The following is a 14602-nucleotide window of genomic DNA, read 5'->3' on the forward strand; positions in this document are numbered from 1 at the left end:
ACACCGACATTTGTTACATCTCATGGTTATGCATTAGATACTCACACATTCATGCCTTACATAATCATGCATTCACGATTCTAAAAGGGAAAGTTTTGGTTTGTAGTGCCTAGCCACAGAATTTGTCTGAGCAAGCAACATTGAGACTATCACGCATCAATACAATACCAGGAGAAGGGCAAAAGAAATGAGTGAACAATTGGAAGGTAGAGTCCTGGGCATAGAACAAGGACAAGAAGAATTGATTGAAAAAATGAGCAAAATTATGGAATTGTTGATGAACAAGGGAAAAGCAGTACAGAATGATCCGGAGACGGACATAGGCCCCACTCATCCTCTGGGGTTTACCCCAGTTCACGGACAAACGTCAGCTCCACTACCTGGCGTCATGGGGGATCCAATGCCAGATATGCCTCCATTTATCCCAACTGTGCCAGCACAAGGGTTTCCAGTGGCAGGGGCTTCCCCCTTAGCAACTCCTGATATGGGGATAAATAGATCTGAGTCTGAGCGTCGTTGTGATGTATTGGAGGAACGCTTGAAAGCAATTGAAGGGTATAATACATTTGACTCCGTTGACCCTAATGACCTTTGCCTAGTACCAAAGATTACTCTGCCGCCAAAATTCAAGTTGCCGGATTTTGAAAAATTCGATGGGACCCACTGTCCTCGGACCCACCTGCGCCTGTATTGCCAAAAAATGGCTGCACATACTGATGATGAAAGGTTGATGATGCATTGCTTTCAAGATAGTTTGACTGGAGCAGCTATTAGATGGTACATTCAGCAGGATCGAGCTCGAATTCGTACTTGGAAAGATCTGGCAAATTCCTTCATAGCTCAGTACCGCCACGTGATAGAAATGGCACCTGATCGCATGACCTTACAAAGCATGCAAATGAAACCTAATGAAACATTCAGAGAATATGCGTATAGATGGAGGGACATGTCCATCCAAGTGAGCCCTCCAGTGGAAGATAGGGAGGCTATCTCCCTATTCGTGAATACATTGAAAGATCCCTACTTCGGGCATCTCCTAGGGGCAACCCCACATGACTTTATGGATATTGTTGCTACGGGAGAGAGAATTGAAACGGCCATCAAAGTCGGAAGAACCAAAAGTGGTGATGCAGAAACTGACCCGAGTAAGAGGAAGAAAGACGAGGAAGCACAGATGATTCAGGGGCATCATTACCAAGAGGTTAAAACCCGGTGGACAAATAAGAATTTTGCCTACAAGCCCACAGTACATCAGATAGTGCATTCAGGTGCGCAACCCCAAGCAGTTTCCTTCAGACCTAAACCTATTTCAAGGCAGCTGAATGTTCAGGACACGGGAGGGAGCTCCCTAATGGAAAGAAAGAGAAAAGAAGTTTAACCTATTCCGATGACATATGCAGAATTGTTCCCGCAATTGGTGGAAATTAAAATGGTTGCGCCAATACCAGGATTGTTGCTACAATCCCCTTTCCCAAGGTGGTACGACCCAAATGCTCAATGCGAGTATCATTCTGGGGCAATAGGTCATTCAATCGAAAAATGTTGGCATTTCAAGCATAAAGTACAAACCTTAAGAGATCTGGGTCTATTGGCAATTGATGTGGAGGAGCCTGTTGTGCAACATTAAAAGAATATTTTGAAGTTCAGATCAATCAAAGAAGTACAACAAGTTTTGAACCAGAGATATTCCTCATATAGTCTGAATAAATGGGTTTACTTTTTGACCATGGAAACAGAGAAATACAAGTGGCAAGCTTTTGATTGTTCGCCCCCCTCAAGGATGCTTTTATTTTCTTTTGTTTTCTTCTTTCTTTTGTTGCAATTTATTAAAAGTTTTGTCTCCGAAATTTCCTTTTCTATCAAAGAAATGAAATTATGCATTTTCGTATATCACTTGCATCGAGAGTTCAATGTCCAAAATTTTGTTTACTCGTGTTTCTTGCTAAGATAAGGAAGATAAAATACCAGTATTCATGAACCAAAAGCAGGTGTTAGTTATGAAAAATTCAAGCTACAAGACGAAAATAAAGGAAGATGAAACAATGTTCGTCACTCGATGAGTTCAAATACTGCGAAGAAGTTCTGAAAGCCTCAGAAAAATATATGTTGGTTCCATGAATCTCATGTCAGTCCGCTAATCAAGTTTTGATCGAATGATAGATGGCCATCTTTGGCCGACCAGTTATCCCTAAAAGGAACCAAATATTGATTTACCAATTGTTAACCAAGTTGAGCCTAAATGTTAAACTAGTCTTTTCTTAAAAGCCAGTTCACCAAAAAGTTAACCTGGGTTGGGTCTCCTAGCGTTTGGCAAGTCATATGAGACAACAATGGGCTATCGAAATGATGGCAGGCCCTTTTTCTGCTACCCAAAATAAATTCAAAGAAGAAATCTCTTGCAAGCCCTTTTGAGCCTGAAAAATTCATTTGTTGATTAACCCGTCAAAGGATCACACCCCACACCGGGGCAGTTTAAAAAAAAATCAGTCCCAAATGGAATTCAAATGAAAATGAAGTTAAGATTCCTTCATAAAAGGAAAAGCAAAAGTTGCGATAAAAGAGAAGGAAGAAGAAAATGAAGAAGAAAGAAAAATAAGGGACATACTACACATGTGATCTTTGACCAAATTACCCTTGATAAACTTGACGATTTTGAGCCTTATTTAACTCTTTTCTTCTTTAACCCAAACCCTAGCCTGCATTACAGTCCAAATGAAAGTCCTGACCAGATTGGTATACATTGTTGTATCAAATGATTTGTCAGACGCAATATTGTGTCTGAACTACGTAATGACCTGATCCTGAAAGGGTACGTAGGCAACTTGTCCAAATGACAAGTTCGGTCAATGTCTTGCAAGTGTCTCAAATCAAACTGGGAGCATAAAACATCATTATGGGATGGGATTTTTGAGCCTCAGTTTCCCTTTTCTTCTGAAAACCTGTATCCCTCGGCCTACGTTTCGTCCCGAGTCTTAAAGACCATCTTGAGATCAAAACATTGGTCGGACTTGGCCGAACTAGGGGCAACCATTAAACAAAAGGTTCTCAATGGTTTCACGGCAGAACAAGGTAGAAGAATAGTCCCCCAATAAAGCTGGGGCAATTGGTTAAAGAAGAAAATCAGTTATTCAGTTCGAAAAGTTAGCACCATCATCATTAGGGCTCTCGAATACTGGTATGAATTTTTTCCATTGAAATAGCAAGCGAACTTAGTAAAACATCTATTTTGTGCATATGACCTTTTAATTTAGCAAGTTGATGTCCTAAATGCATGATCATTCATCATTCATTCCCCCATCCAAAAAAAAAAAAAATCCATTCTTCAAAAGCTCTAAAAGGAGGACGGATGGTCAAAAGGGCTTAATCACTGACACATTCGCCAAAAGAGGATCCTTGTGAAAGACAGGTAAAATTGTCAAGAATAGTTACAGATGCACTCAAATGATCCAAACTCCGTGTTGAGTTCTAGTGACGCTGATTTGGGGTGCCTTCGTGTCAAAGTCAAATTTGAAGCCAATATCAGTAACAAACGATGGTAAATGGGGCAGATTTTGGGTTGAGTTTTGTTTGGACTAATTCCGATTCCGTCATATCAGAGTGCATGATGAAAACATAGCCAATATCAGTGGATGAGGATCGAAACTAGGCAATTTTTGAGTTCATTGGAGCAAATTCAAGAGCTTTCAGGACAGAATCAAAGTCAAAAACAGGGTCATGACCAGTGGCATGTAAACACTAGGGCAGATTTTGAGTGCCTTTTGGAATTTGAAACATGGCCAGAATCAGCAGGCACACCCAAGATCAGAGATTGGGTTGTTGATTACAAGCATGTTGGAAGGAGAAAAGATTCATGCATTACCATGCATTTCATTCATTACCATGCATTTCATCCATTACCATACATTTTATGCATTATAAAGGGCATCTCATTCAATATGCATACATCTTTGCATTCACGCATCATTATGCACACAGAACAACATTTCACTGCATTCTAGCATCTTAGGTAGCAACATGCATACATATAGCAATAGAGCACTATTCAATCACACTTGCCTGGTTGAATAAACTTTTGAATAATTCTTTTGCCTCATTGATTGAGCCATTCTGGTCTAGACATATTTTGAAATTAGGGCAACTGGCCCCAATGCACAGATTAACATACTTTGAAACTGTGGCAGTTGACCCCTTGGTTGTTGAGTCTCAAAGAGGGTAATCTAAAGACAGCCAAAAAAACTCATGTTTTCATTCCCGATTGATAATCCCCAATGGAATAATTCTGAGCCCTATGCTTGAGGACACTTTCCAAAAAAAATCTCAAGACTTCGTACCCGATTCATCATCCCCCATACAAAGTAGCCATTTCCCTGGTCCAAATTGAGTCATCTACCTTAAAATTAGGGCATCGACCCTCACATCCAAAATTGGTGTTGTTCACGACGAAATTGAGGTGTTGGATCACCTCAAAGCTTTCTTGATTATCTCATTCATGAGAGCAGTTTCATCCAAATTATTCTGATTATTTTATTCACTTTTATTTGACCCATCGCGGTCCACTCTTATTGACCCATCGCGGTCCACTTTTATTGACCCATCGCGGTCCATTCTTATTAACCCTTCGTGGTCCCATCTTATTGAGCCTTCGTTGTCCCACCTTATTGACCTATCACGGTCCCATCTTATTGACCCATTGCGGTCCCACCTTATTGACCTATCACGGTCCCATTCTTATTGACCCATTGCGGTCCCACCTTATTGACCTATCACGGTCCCATCTTATTGACCCATTGCGGTCCCACCTTATTGACCTATCACGGTCCCACCTTATTGACCCATCGCGGTCCCATCTTATTGACCCATCGCGGTCCACTCTTATTGACCCATCGCGGTCCACTCTTATTGACCCTTCACGGTCCCACCTTATTGATCCATCGCGGTCCCATTCGTATTGACCTTTCACGGTCTCACTCTTATTGACCCATCGCGGTCCACTTTTATTAACCCATCGCGGTCCACTTTTATTGGCCCTTCGCGGTCCCACACTTATTGACCCATCGCGGTCGCACCTTATTGACCCTTTGTGGTCCCATCTTATTGACCCTTCGCGGTCCCACCTTATTGACCCTTTACGGTCTCACTTTTATTGACCCATCACGATCCCATCTCATTGACTCATCACGATCTCATCTTACTAACCCTTCGCGGTCCCACCTTATTGACCCTTTGCGGTCCCACCTTATTGACCCTCTGCGGTCCCACTCTTTTGATGCATTTTGCCTGGTCCAAAATCAGCGTCTTTTATCTTTGCAGGTTTGTTGCCACAAATAACGTAGGAGAGCTCCTACTTTTACTTTGAAGCAACGAATCCTACAAAGAGGGGCAGCTGTAGACACCCCATTTTTACCCAGGCCCAATATTATTATTATTATATTATTATTATTATTTTCATTTTTATTTTCATTATTATTATTATTATTTTTATTAGTATTTTTATTTATTATTATTATTATTCTTATTATTATTTATTTATTTTTGTTATTATTATTATTTTTTTTGTTATCATTTTTTTTAGTATTTTTTATTATTATTTACATTATTATTTTAGATATTATGTTATTATTATGGTATTATTTTTATTATTATTACTTTACTATTATTTTGCTTATTTTTATTTTTCTTGATTATTATTATTATTTTTATTATCATTAATATTATTTATTTATTATTATTATTAGTATTTTTATCTTTATTATTATTAGTATTATTACTATTTTGTTGTTATTATTATTATTATTATTATTATTATTATTTATTCTCATTATTATTAATATTATTTTTAATTTTATTTATTATTATTAGTATCTTTATCTTTATTATTACTATTTTTTATTATTTTCTTATTATTATTATTATTATTATTTCTTTACTTATTATTATTATTATTAGTATTTTTATCTCTCTTATTATTATTATTATTATTATTATTATTATTATTTTATTATTAGATTAGGGTTTTGGGGATTTTGTTTATAAAAGGGAGGCGCTGCACACACTCCAGCCCGGGGGGGCGCAGCGCAGCAGGCCAAAAAAAAAAAAACGCTGCTTCTTCTTCCTCCTTCATCTCTCTCGCGAGCCTCCAACTTCCCAGCCTCCATCCTCTCTTCTCCATCCCCATCTCACCAGCAATCCGAGCCCCCTCCAGCCACACCATACCGAGCCCAGCCTAGCGGACACACCGCCAAAAAGCACAGCTCCGGCCACCTCGTCTGGACCTCATCGTCGCCGGCAACTGCTCCAGCCCACAGTTCCGATCACTCGTCATCTCCATCTCCAACCGAGTCCCTCCAGTCCGTGCACCAGCAGCCCCATCACCCTCTGCAACTCTCGACCACCTTCAGGATCTCACAGCAACAGGCCAGCAGCCACTCCACCACCCAAGCACCCACACAGCACTTTTGCTGCCTCCCGGTGCACGCCCGTCTCGCCAGCCTCCGGCCACGCACGGCAACCTAGCAGCCGCCGTCGTCACTGTGAGTCCCTCCACTCCCGCAGCGCCTCCCTGTTCCAATTTCCCACTATAAGTCTCCTCTGTAAGTCCCTGAACACCCACACAGCACACACACATACACAGCACACACATGCATACGTATTTTTATGTTATTTTATTTTCCTTTTATTCATTTATTCAGCTGTTAGTCTTCTTATATATTTTTGTGTTTCTTTTATTATTTTGATCTGTTTTAATATTTAAGGTTTAAGACTCCATAGGTGTTTATATTAATATCCTATTTGCCATCCTATGTAGTTAATATTCACAGCTATACCTTTTATTGCATATATGTTAAAATTTTAAATATTGTGTATATAATTTCATTTTATTGCAGTGATATTTGTTTAGATTTCTTGAAATAATTACTGTAGATACTAATCAATGTTTTCTCATTTTTGTAGGTTTCCTTTATATTTGTTGAGGCTGGTTTCAATTTTTAAAATTTTGAATTGTATAATTATTAAATAAGTAATATTATGGTTTTTTTTACTTATCATGATTTTATCAAATGTATGCTTATATTATGTAAGTAATATTGCGATTTGTTATTTTGTATTGTTTTTGTAGTCATATATATGTTCTTATTTTATTAGGGTTTGTTATTTCATATTGTTAACATATAGTTATTATTGTGTATCATTTGTTATTATCACTAGATATTATTGTTGTTTATTATTTGTAAAAAGCATTGCTTAGGTATTCATGTTTGTATATTTATTTAGGGCATTTTTATTGTTAATATTTCATCATTGTTATATATGCAAATTTTTTTTTATTATTATTTGTATATGTATTTAGGGGGTTTGTATGACAATATATTTATTTTTATTTGTATATTTATTCAGGATGTCCACATTAATGTTTAATTGTTTGATGCTTTATCCTTATTATATATTTGTGTTTATTGATATTGTATATTATTGCATATTTAAAATTATTGCATTACTGTTATATATTTAACATTGTATATCATATTCTGATTTATTGTATTATCATTGTTGGTTAGGGTTGATTTTGTTACCATAATTTCATTAATTGTTTTCCATATATATTATTGTATATTTACAGATTAATCTTAGGGCTACTTAGTTTCCATATTTTAATCCTAAGACTGACTTGTTTCCTTAATTAATTGTTTATATATATGTGCATGTCCTTAACTGCGTGTTAATAATAAGGTAAGTATCATATTATCAAAATACGTATATTATCTTTGTTACTTCTATTATTTATTACCATTATTATTATCATCATTAATGTATTGTCTATTATTACTATTAATATTATTATTGTATTAATTATCTCTATTATTATTACTATCATTATTCTCACTTGAAGCATACGTATATTCAACTGATTTATTTTTAGTACTTGTATTAACTTGTAACTATTTTAGTATTATTACATTTTTGTTATTAAATATTTTTTGGTTTTTTATTTCCCTATGATTTAATTGCAAGGGGTATTAGCCTTTGGGCATCACGTACCCTAAGCTCTGAGGGAATATATGTATATATTTATTTATTTTCCTATGTATTTATAAATTCATAAAAAGGAGTAATGTAAAGATTTATTAGATTAACTTAGGGATAATTTTAAATTAATTAGGTGCCGTTCTTAAGAACGGGCGCGTAGGGGGTGCTCGTACCTTCCCCTCGCGTAACCGAACTCCCGATCCCAACTCTGGTAATGTAGACCGATTCTACCCCTAACGGGGTAGTGATCATGTGTTCTAACCGCACTAAAGGTTAGTGGCGACTCCTACACCATATTTTTCCTGAAAATATTATAATAATTTTAATTTCGCCGCCCAGGGCACACGCGCTCCCGGGACGCCGCGACAAACCCTATAAGTGGGGGAGAATGTCACGAGCTAAGCTTGTTTTGGGTGTTATGCTTATTTATGACCACTTGCCTTGTACATTTGGGATGAGTTACGATAATGTAAATAGTAATAAATGTTTTATACTTTGAGTATGTTTATGTCTTAGTGTAAAGTATAAGTATGTCTTAGTTATAGTTATGTTTCCTACTGCCAAAGTTAAAATAGCATATAAATCTCTTTAGGGGAAGTTAAGTGTTCATCAACCTTGTAATATTCACTAAAATTTGTAAACGTGTTTAACCTACTTGTCTTCCTTGCTAAACACACATTGCCTATAGAGGTGTTACTAATTGAGTACATTACTTCAATGTTTACTGTGTATTTTCATTTGCTTACATGAATTGATTGTTGCTTTTCGCTTATTTTGCATTCAATTATTGTGAATGTGTTCTTGCGGTAAACCATAATATACTTTAACTGAGTAGTTAAGTAAAAGTGCTTTAGTTAGTGTTGCATGACCCTTCATAAGGTGTGAAGCGTTCCGCTCATGACAACCTGTGTTAACGTGAGAAATGGGAGAGTTTAAGAAGCATCTATACAATTCATACAATATACCAAGACTATCCAAAAAGTGAACTCTTGTTATAGTAGGTGCAATAAACTATAGAAGAGGGAGTAATGAGCTTCCTCATTTGCCACCCAACCTCTAATTGAAAAGGACTCCAAAGCTACCAGGAAAATGACTTAAGAGAATCCATTATAAACGTAGAGAATTAACTCCAAAAGAAGATAAGTCTAACCAAGAACAACCTAAAACATTAATTAACGTCATCCTTAATGCTCTGGTTGACTTAAGCATTGAAGATAAAGGGTAGCCCAATTACCACCAGACTAAAAAGGATTTTTGAGTTTACAAGAAAATGACTTATCTACTATTTGGGAGTATGGATTTTAAGTCTTGGATTTGGACAAAATGTAGCATAAAATAAATTTGTTGCTATAACAAAACATGTTTGAAGCATAGAAACAAAACAAAATCCAAAGCATGAATTACAAAGATCCAAAACATGAATTTTAGGCCCTAGGGGTGTGTGTGTGTGTGTGCGCGCGCACGCACGTGCATGTATTTATGTATATAGTATTGTATAATATAAGACAAGGGACAATAAAATGGATAGGGAGAAACCTAAAATATCTTGAAATGATATAATAAGTAAGAATTTAATAACCATACAATTCTTGGAGGAAACCACCTATGATCATGTAAATTGACGAAAAATAATTTTTGTATCTGATCCTACCTAATGGAACTTAAAACTTCGTTTTTTATAATTGTTGTTGTTGTTGCTATTGTTGTTGTGGGTGTATGCATTTCTAATTATTATTGATAGTTTTTTGTCTTCTAAAGAAAATTAAATTGTGCAAGAGGCATAATGTGTGAAAATACTAGTTTAATTGGAGATGAGCATTATGGTATAATCTTTTCACACTGTGATGTTGGAGTCTCCCAACCATAGGATGGGAATGGGAAAAAAAAAAAAAAAATAGTACCATCTTAATTATAATTACAAAAAATTTGAAAATGTGTGGTGCATTATTGTCTATAATAAATAATAGACACATGATCGTAGTCCAATTGAATTTATATTATTTGTTTATTTGTTCATTGACTAACCAGTTTAGTAGTCCAATTGAGTTATTATTTGAGAGTGACACAAAAATGTGGGATTATTTCATACTTAGTTCAATTAAGAAAACATAGTAATTGTGAAACAATTTTGAAAGATTAAATTCTAACTATTAGCTATAAAGGTAGTGAAAAACACATTAGGTACATTTTGGCTTGCAGCTTGAATCAAAATCAAAACTAGAACTAGAGTACAATGGAATCAAAAATGAAATGTCAGATTCTCCTTTTATGCTTGATTCAATGCAAAATCAGTATAGAAATTATATTATTATAATTTATAATTAATGACATTATCAATTAATATTTTATTTTATTTTAGATTAACAATAATATAATAAATCAAAAATCATATCTCAATTATATCATAGTGTTTTATTATCAAGTATTATTCTATTATATTTTTATATGTTATAATATTATTATATTTTTATATATTTATATTCAATGATATTTTATATTAGTATTATTTCTTTAATTTATGTAATATAACATATAATATTAGAGCATTTAATTATGCATGTGTACTTGTATATGCATTTCGGCGAATAGGGATACATATATACTGACACACATGTTTTTAAGGAATTGAAACAAGTTAAGAAGTAATAATTAAAAAGTGAGCAAAATTGGGAGTCTTATTCCTAAATGGAATATGAATGGGAGTGAGATTACCCCAAACCAAACACTAAGAACCCGAATCAACTGCTTCAATTTCAATTTTTAGAGTCATTTCTTAATTACCAAACACCCCTATGAGCAATGAGACGTAGTTTGGTCTAGAACATTTTAAGAAAAAAGTACTTCCTATGTAAAGTTCTTAAAATAAGTATTTGTATCAATAAGTACTATTTGACTTGCAATTAAATAGGTACTTATTGTAAGTTTCTTTCCTTATAACTATTTTTTTTTTTTTTGAAGGAATTGAGCAGTATCCTAGACTACATATAAATAGTTATTAGCCATATAAGTACTTATTGTTGAGAGGTGGTCAGCAATTTTGTAATCTTGAACAACTTATGGGCATAATGAATGTGCTATCTCTCTGATGGCTGATGCTTCTTGCCCCTCATCTCATTTGTCAACCTCTGCTGCCTCTGCCCTTGGTTGCATCCATCAACACTTTCTCCTCCTCTCCACCCCCACTGGCCTCGACTCGACTTGCTTCCCCTCCTCCTCACCCCCTTAAATTGGATTTATTTATTTATTTATTTTATAGGTTGTTCATTATCATGAGTTAAAAGTTTTAATTAACATATAATATTTCCATTAACAAATATTAACATTTTAGGTTTGTTTATTGTTAATCAATTTAAATTATATATGAATTTTAATTTAAAAATTGTCAATTACTTTTAATGTTAATTAAAATTATTAATTAATAATATTATTTTATTTCTTAATCAGGAAAATGTTAAAAATGTTAATTAGAAAATACTTTTATGCTAAACAACATAAATATTAAATAAATTGTTAGTAAGAAAATAATTAAAATGTTAATTAAAAGTATTAGTTTATAAATTGAAATGGTAAATAAAAGTATTAGTTTATAAATTAAAATGTTAAATAAAAGTATTAGTTTATATAATAATAGTATTTTTAACATAATCCCATAATCATATTTTTTGTTTATTACTATTGTTGCTATCAAAATTTGTCTGGAAGAATTTGAATCAAGCATGACTTCAATTGCCTACCAAGAATGAGAGAAAAATGGCTTGGATGAACTAGGTGTACTTCAGGGGATCACTCTGATGCGTAAGTCAAGAATTTGGAAAGATTATATGATTGCACCAGTAAAGGATTGTGTGAGAATGAGGTGAGATGTTTGACCTTTCTTAGGGGAGTCCTTGTTGATTTAGGTGTAATCCCAAGAGAAGAGGTGAATTGGGTATTTTAAAATTCTTTAAAACTTATTGACCACTTAATCCCTATTTTTATATTTAACAAATTACTTATCAAGGTCGTGTGAGGTTATTCAACAAACGCACATGCAATGTAAGTAGTGAAATGCATTGTGGAAATTAAAAGGAGTAAAGGAAGAGACAAGGCAAACACAATTTTTACGAGGTTCAGCCAACTCAACTTACGCCCTTGCCTTGAGCAACCCACTCAAAAATTCTACTAAAATCCCTACTCCTTAAATTGAAATGGAACTTCTCTTACATCCGCTGCTTACAAGAGGCACAACTTCTTCCTCACTCGGTTCACAATCCGAACCGTGATTACAATTACAATTTCAAATCTACAAAAATAACTCAAGATTCACTTCTAATAAAGCTAGTGAGCACAATCGAAATTCCTAACACATATCCATATGATGAAACTTGAAGTTCAATATGTATGTAATGATGCAATCGCTAATGAATGAATATGCTTCACCAAATTTCTTTTTTATCGAGTCTCCCAAAATATTTGTATAAGTAATAGCTTTGAAGACAAGATGCACAAATATCAAATATGATCTTGTTAAAAAGTTTGTCTTGAATATTATAAAGATATAAATCAATAAGCTTTCTCCCAAATTTTCAACAACAATATGATCTTTGTAATATGCAAATATATATATATATATGATGTGATTTCCAAAGATCAAAACCTAATATAAGTTTTTTCAGAAAATATCCCTCAATAATATATATAGTTATGAACTTTTAAGGATATTTAATCAAATGGTTTTGAAGTATAAAAAATATTAAGTCTTTAACTAAATATACACTTGAATCAAACTATTTAACCAATGGCAAAACCTTTCTCAAGTAGTGATTTTGTCAAAACAATCTCTATATGTATATGAACACTCAAGATCAATCTCTCTAATAATATTCAGTAATAAATGATGAGAAAAGAAACTCTTGAAAATAACAAATGGAAACCTTAATACCAAATAGAAATCAAGATGTGTATATGAATTCCCTTCGTTTTCTGAGTTGATTTGCCCAAGCTTGAAGAGTATAAGTTGGAGTGCAAGCAATCGTATAGCAATATGTTCAAGTCTCTCAATTTTATTCCAAAAAGATGTTCTCTTCTCTTCTTATTTATCTTCGCTCCAGCACTAGGATTTAGATGTTCCTTATATAGGTACCTTGCCCTTAGAATGAATCTCAACCGTTGGATCAAAAAATAATTTGTGAGTTCTCTCATTAAAAATCAAAGTTTTTAACATTTTCACAGTTTCAGATGACTGAGGGTTGGGGCCCAGACGACTGAAGTTCCTTAGAGCTTTGAAAAAATTAACCTGGACACAGGGTCAGACAACTGAGGTTCGGACTCAGTCTTCTGAAGTGTCGGGTTCAGATGACTGAAATATAAGTTTAGTCTTCTAAAGTGCTTCTGCTAGGTTTTGTGTTTAACCATTAATTCTTCTGGCGACTAAACTTAATCTTCGGTCTTCTGAAGAAATTCTTCAGACGACTGAGCTTAACTTCAGTCTTTTGAATATCAATCTTTTGACTACTGAATTTGAAGTTCGGTCTTCTAAACTGAACATTTCCTGAATTTTTTCTTTTGAGTTTTAAAAATCTGTTTTGCTCTCTTTTTTTGCCCTTTTATAAAAATATTTTTTAAGATTTTAAAAAATATATCTAAGTCCATAAATATCCCCTAATGATGTTCATGAGATGTATGAGTCCTAAGGTCATTCTAGGGTATATGTTGGGCCTCAAATTAAATCATATGAAGTATGTGAATACATAAGTTCTAAGTACTCATTCTCATGACGATCTTGAACTTGCCGTTTGCACCTTCATTCTTCCACTCTTTTAGTTCCATGAATTGTGCCAAAATATGTATGCTTTAATCTTCATGGCTTCCATAACTTGTCATCCTTCCGTGCATGCTATATATTGTTCATGTTCACAATCTCAATGCATAGATCAAATACTAAGTGATTTTTCATTATCAAAATAGGATTGGACTCGTAGAGTCAACAATCTCCCCATTTTTTATGATGACAAATACATGAGCAAAAATATATAATGGGTTACGCCTAACAAGGCTCCCCCTCAAATTATGCATCAAATATTTAGCAAATGAAAATATACCCATGATCATACAATTTTCTTGGCCATACATTTTTGCTATAAAATGATATTCATGATATTCTTCTCCCCTTTTTACACAATTAGTTTTGCTAACCATTTTTGCCCGAATTCTTCTCCCCCTTATGACATCAACAAAAAGGTGTATTAAAAAAAAAACATAAGTGGACATAGGCTTATATTCTTCTCCCCCTTTAACTCTTAAAGTTTTGAACTTATTCAACCAGCATCTGTGAAAGGATTGTACTGTGAAACATGTCTCCCTGTGTTACTTTAATTTACTCCTCCCCCTTGCTAGTGCAGACATCTATGTTGCTGAATTTAAATTTCAATGTGAACATACACAGTGTGATAAATGTCATATACATGTATAAGCAAACACAATCATTAAACTTCAATGATTAAGTGAGGATTAACATGTGGAAGTTAATATGCTCTCATCATTATGGGAGTGTAATACCAAATGTTCTAATGTTATACCAACTGAGAACAAATGAGCC

The 14602-nt window shown here is 34.3% G+C and overlaps 1 protein-coding gene across 1 annotated transcript; it reads left to right on the top strand.

The window, feature by feature from the left end:
* The first annotated feature begins 265 nt into the window (after window positions 1-265).
* Window positions 266-6978, top strand: LOC131151416 (vegetative cell wall protein gp1-like). The gene is made up of 3 exons (XM_058102659.1): window positions 266-366; window positions 6037-6590; window positions 6952-6978. Exons 1-3 carry the CDS (start codon window positions 266-268, stop codon window positions 6969-6971), a joined length of 675 nt encoding a protein of 224 aa, XP_057958642.1. The 3' UTR covers window positions 6972-6978.
* Window positions 6979-14602: the final 7624 nt, after the last annotated feature.

Source organism: Malania oleifera, chromosome 3 (assembly GCF_029873635.1).
Source record: "Malania oleifera isolate guangnan ecotype guangnan chromosome 3, ASM2987363v1, whole genome shotgun sequence".
Taxonomy (NCBI): Eukaryota; Viridiplantae; Streptophyta; class Magnoliopsida; order Santalales; family Ximeniaceae; genus Malania; species Malania oleifera.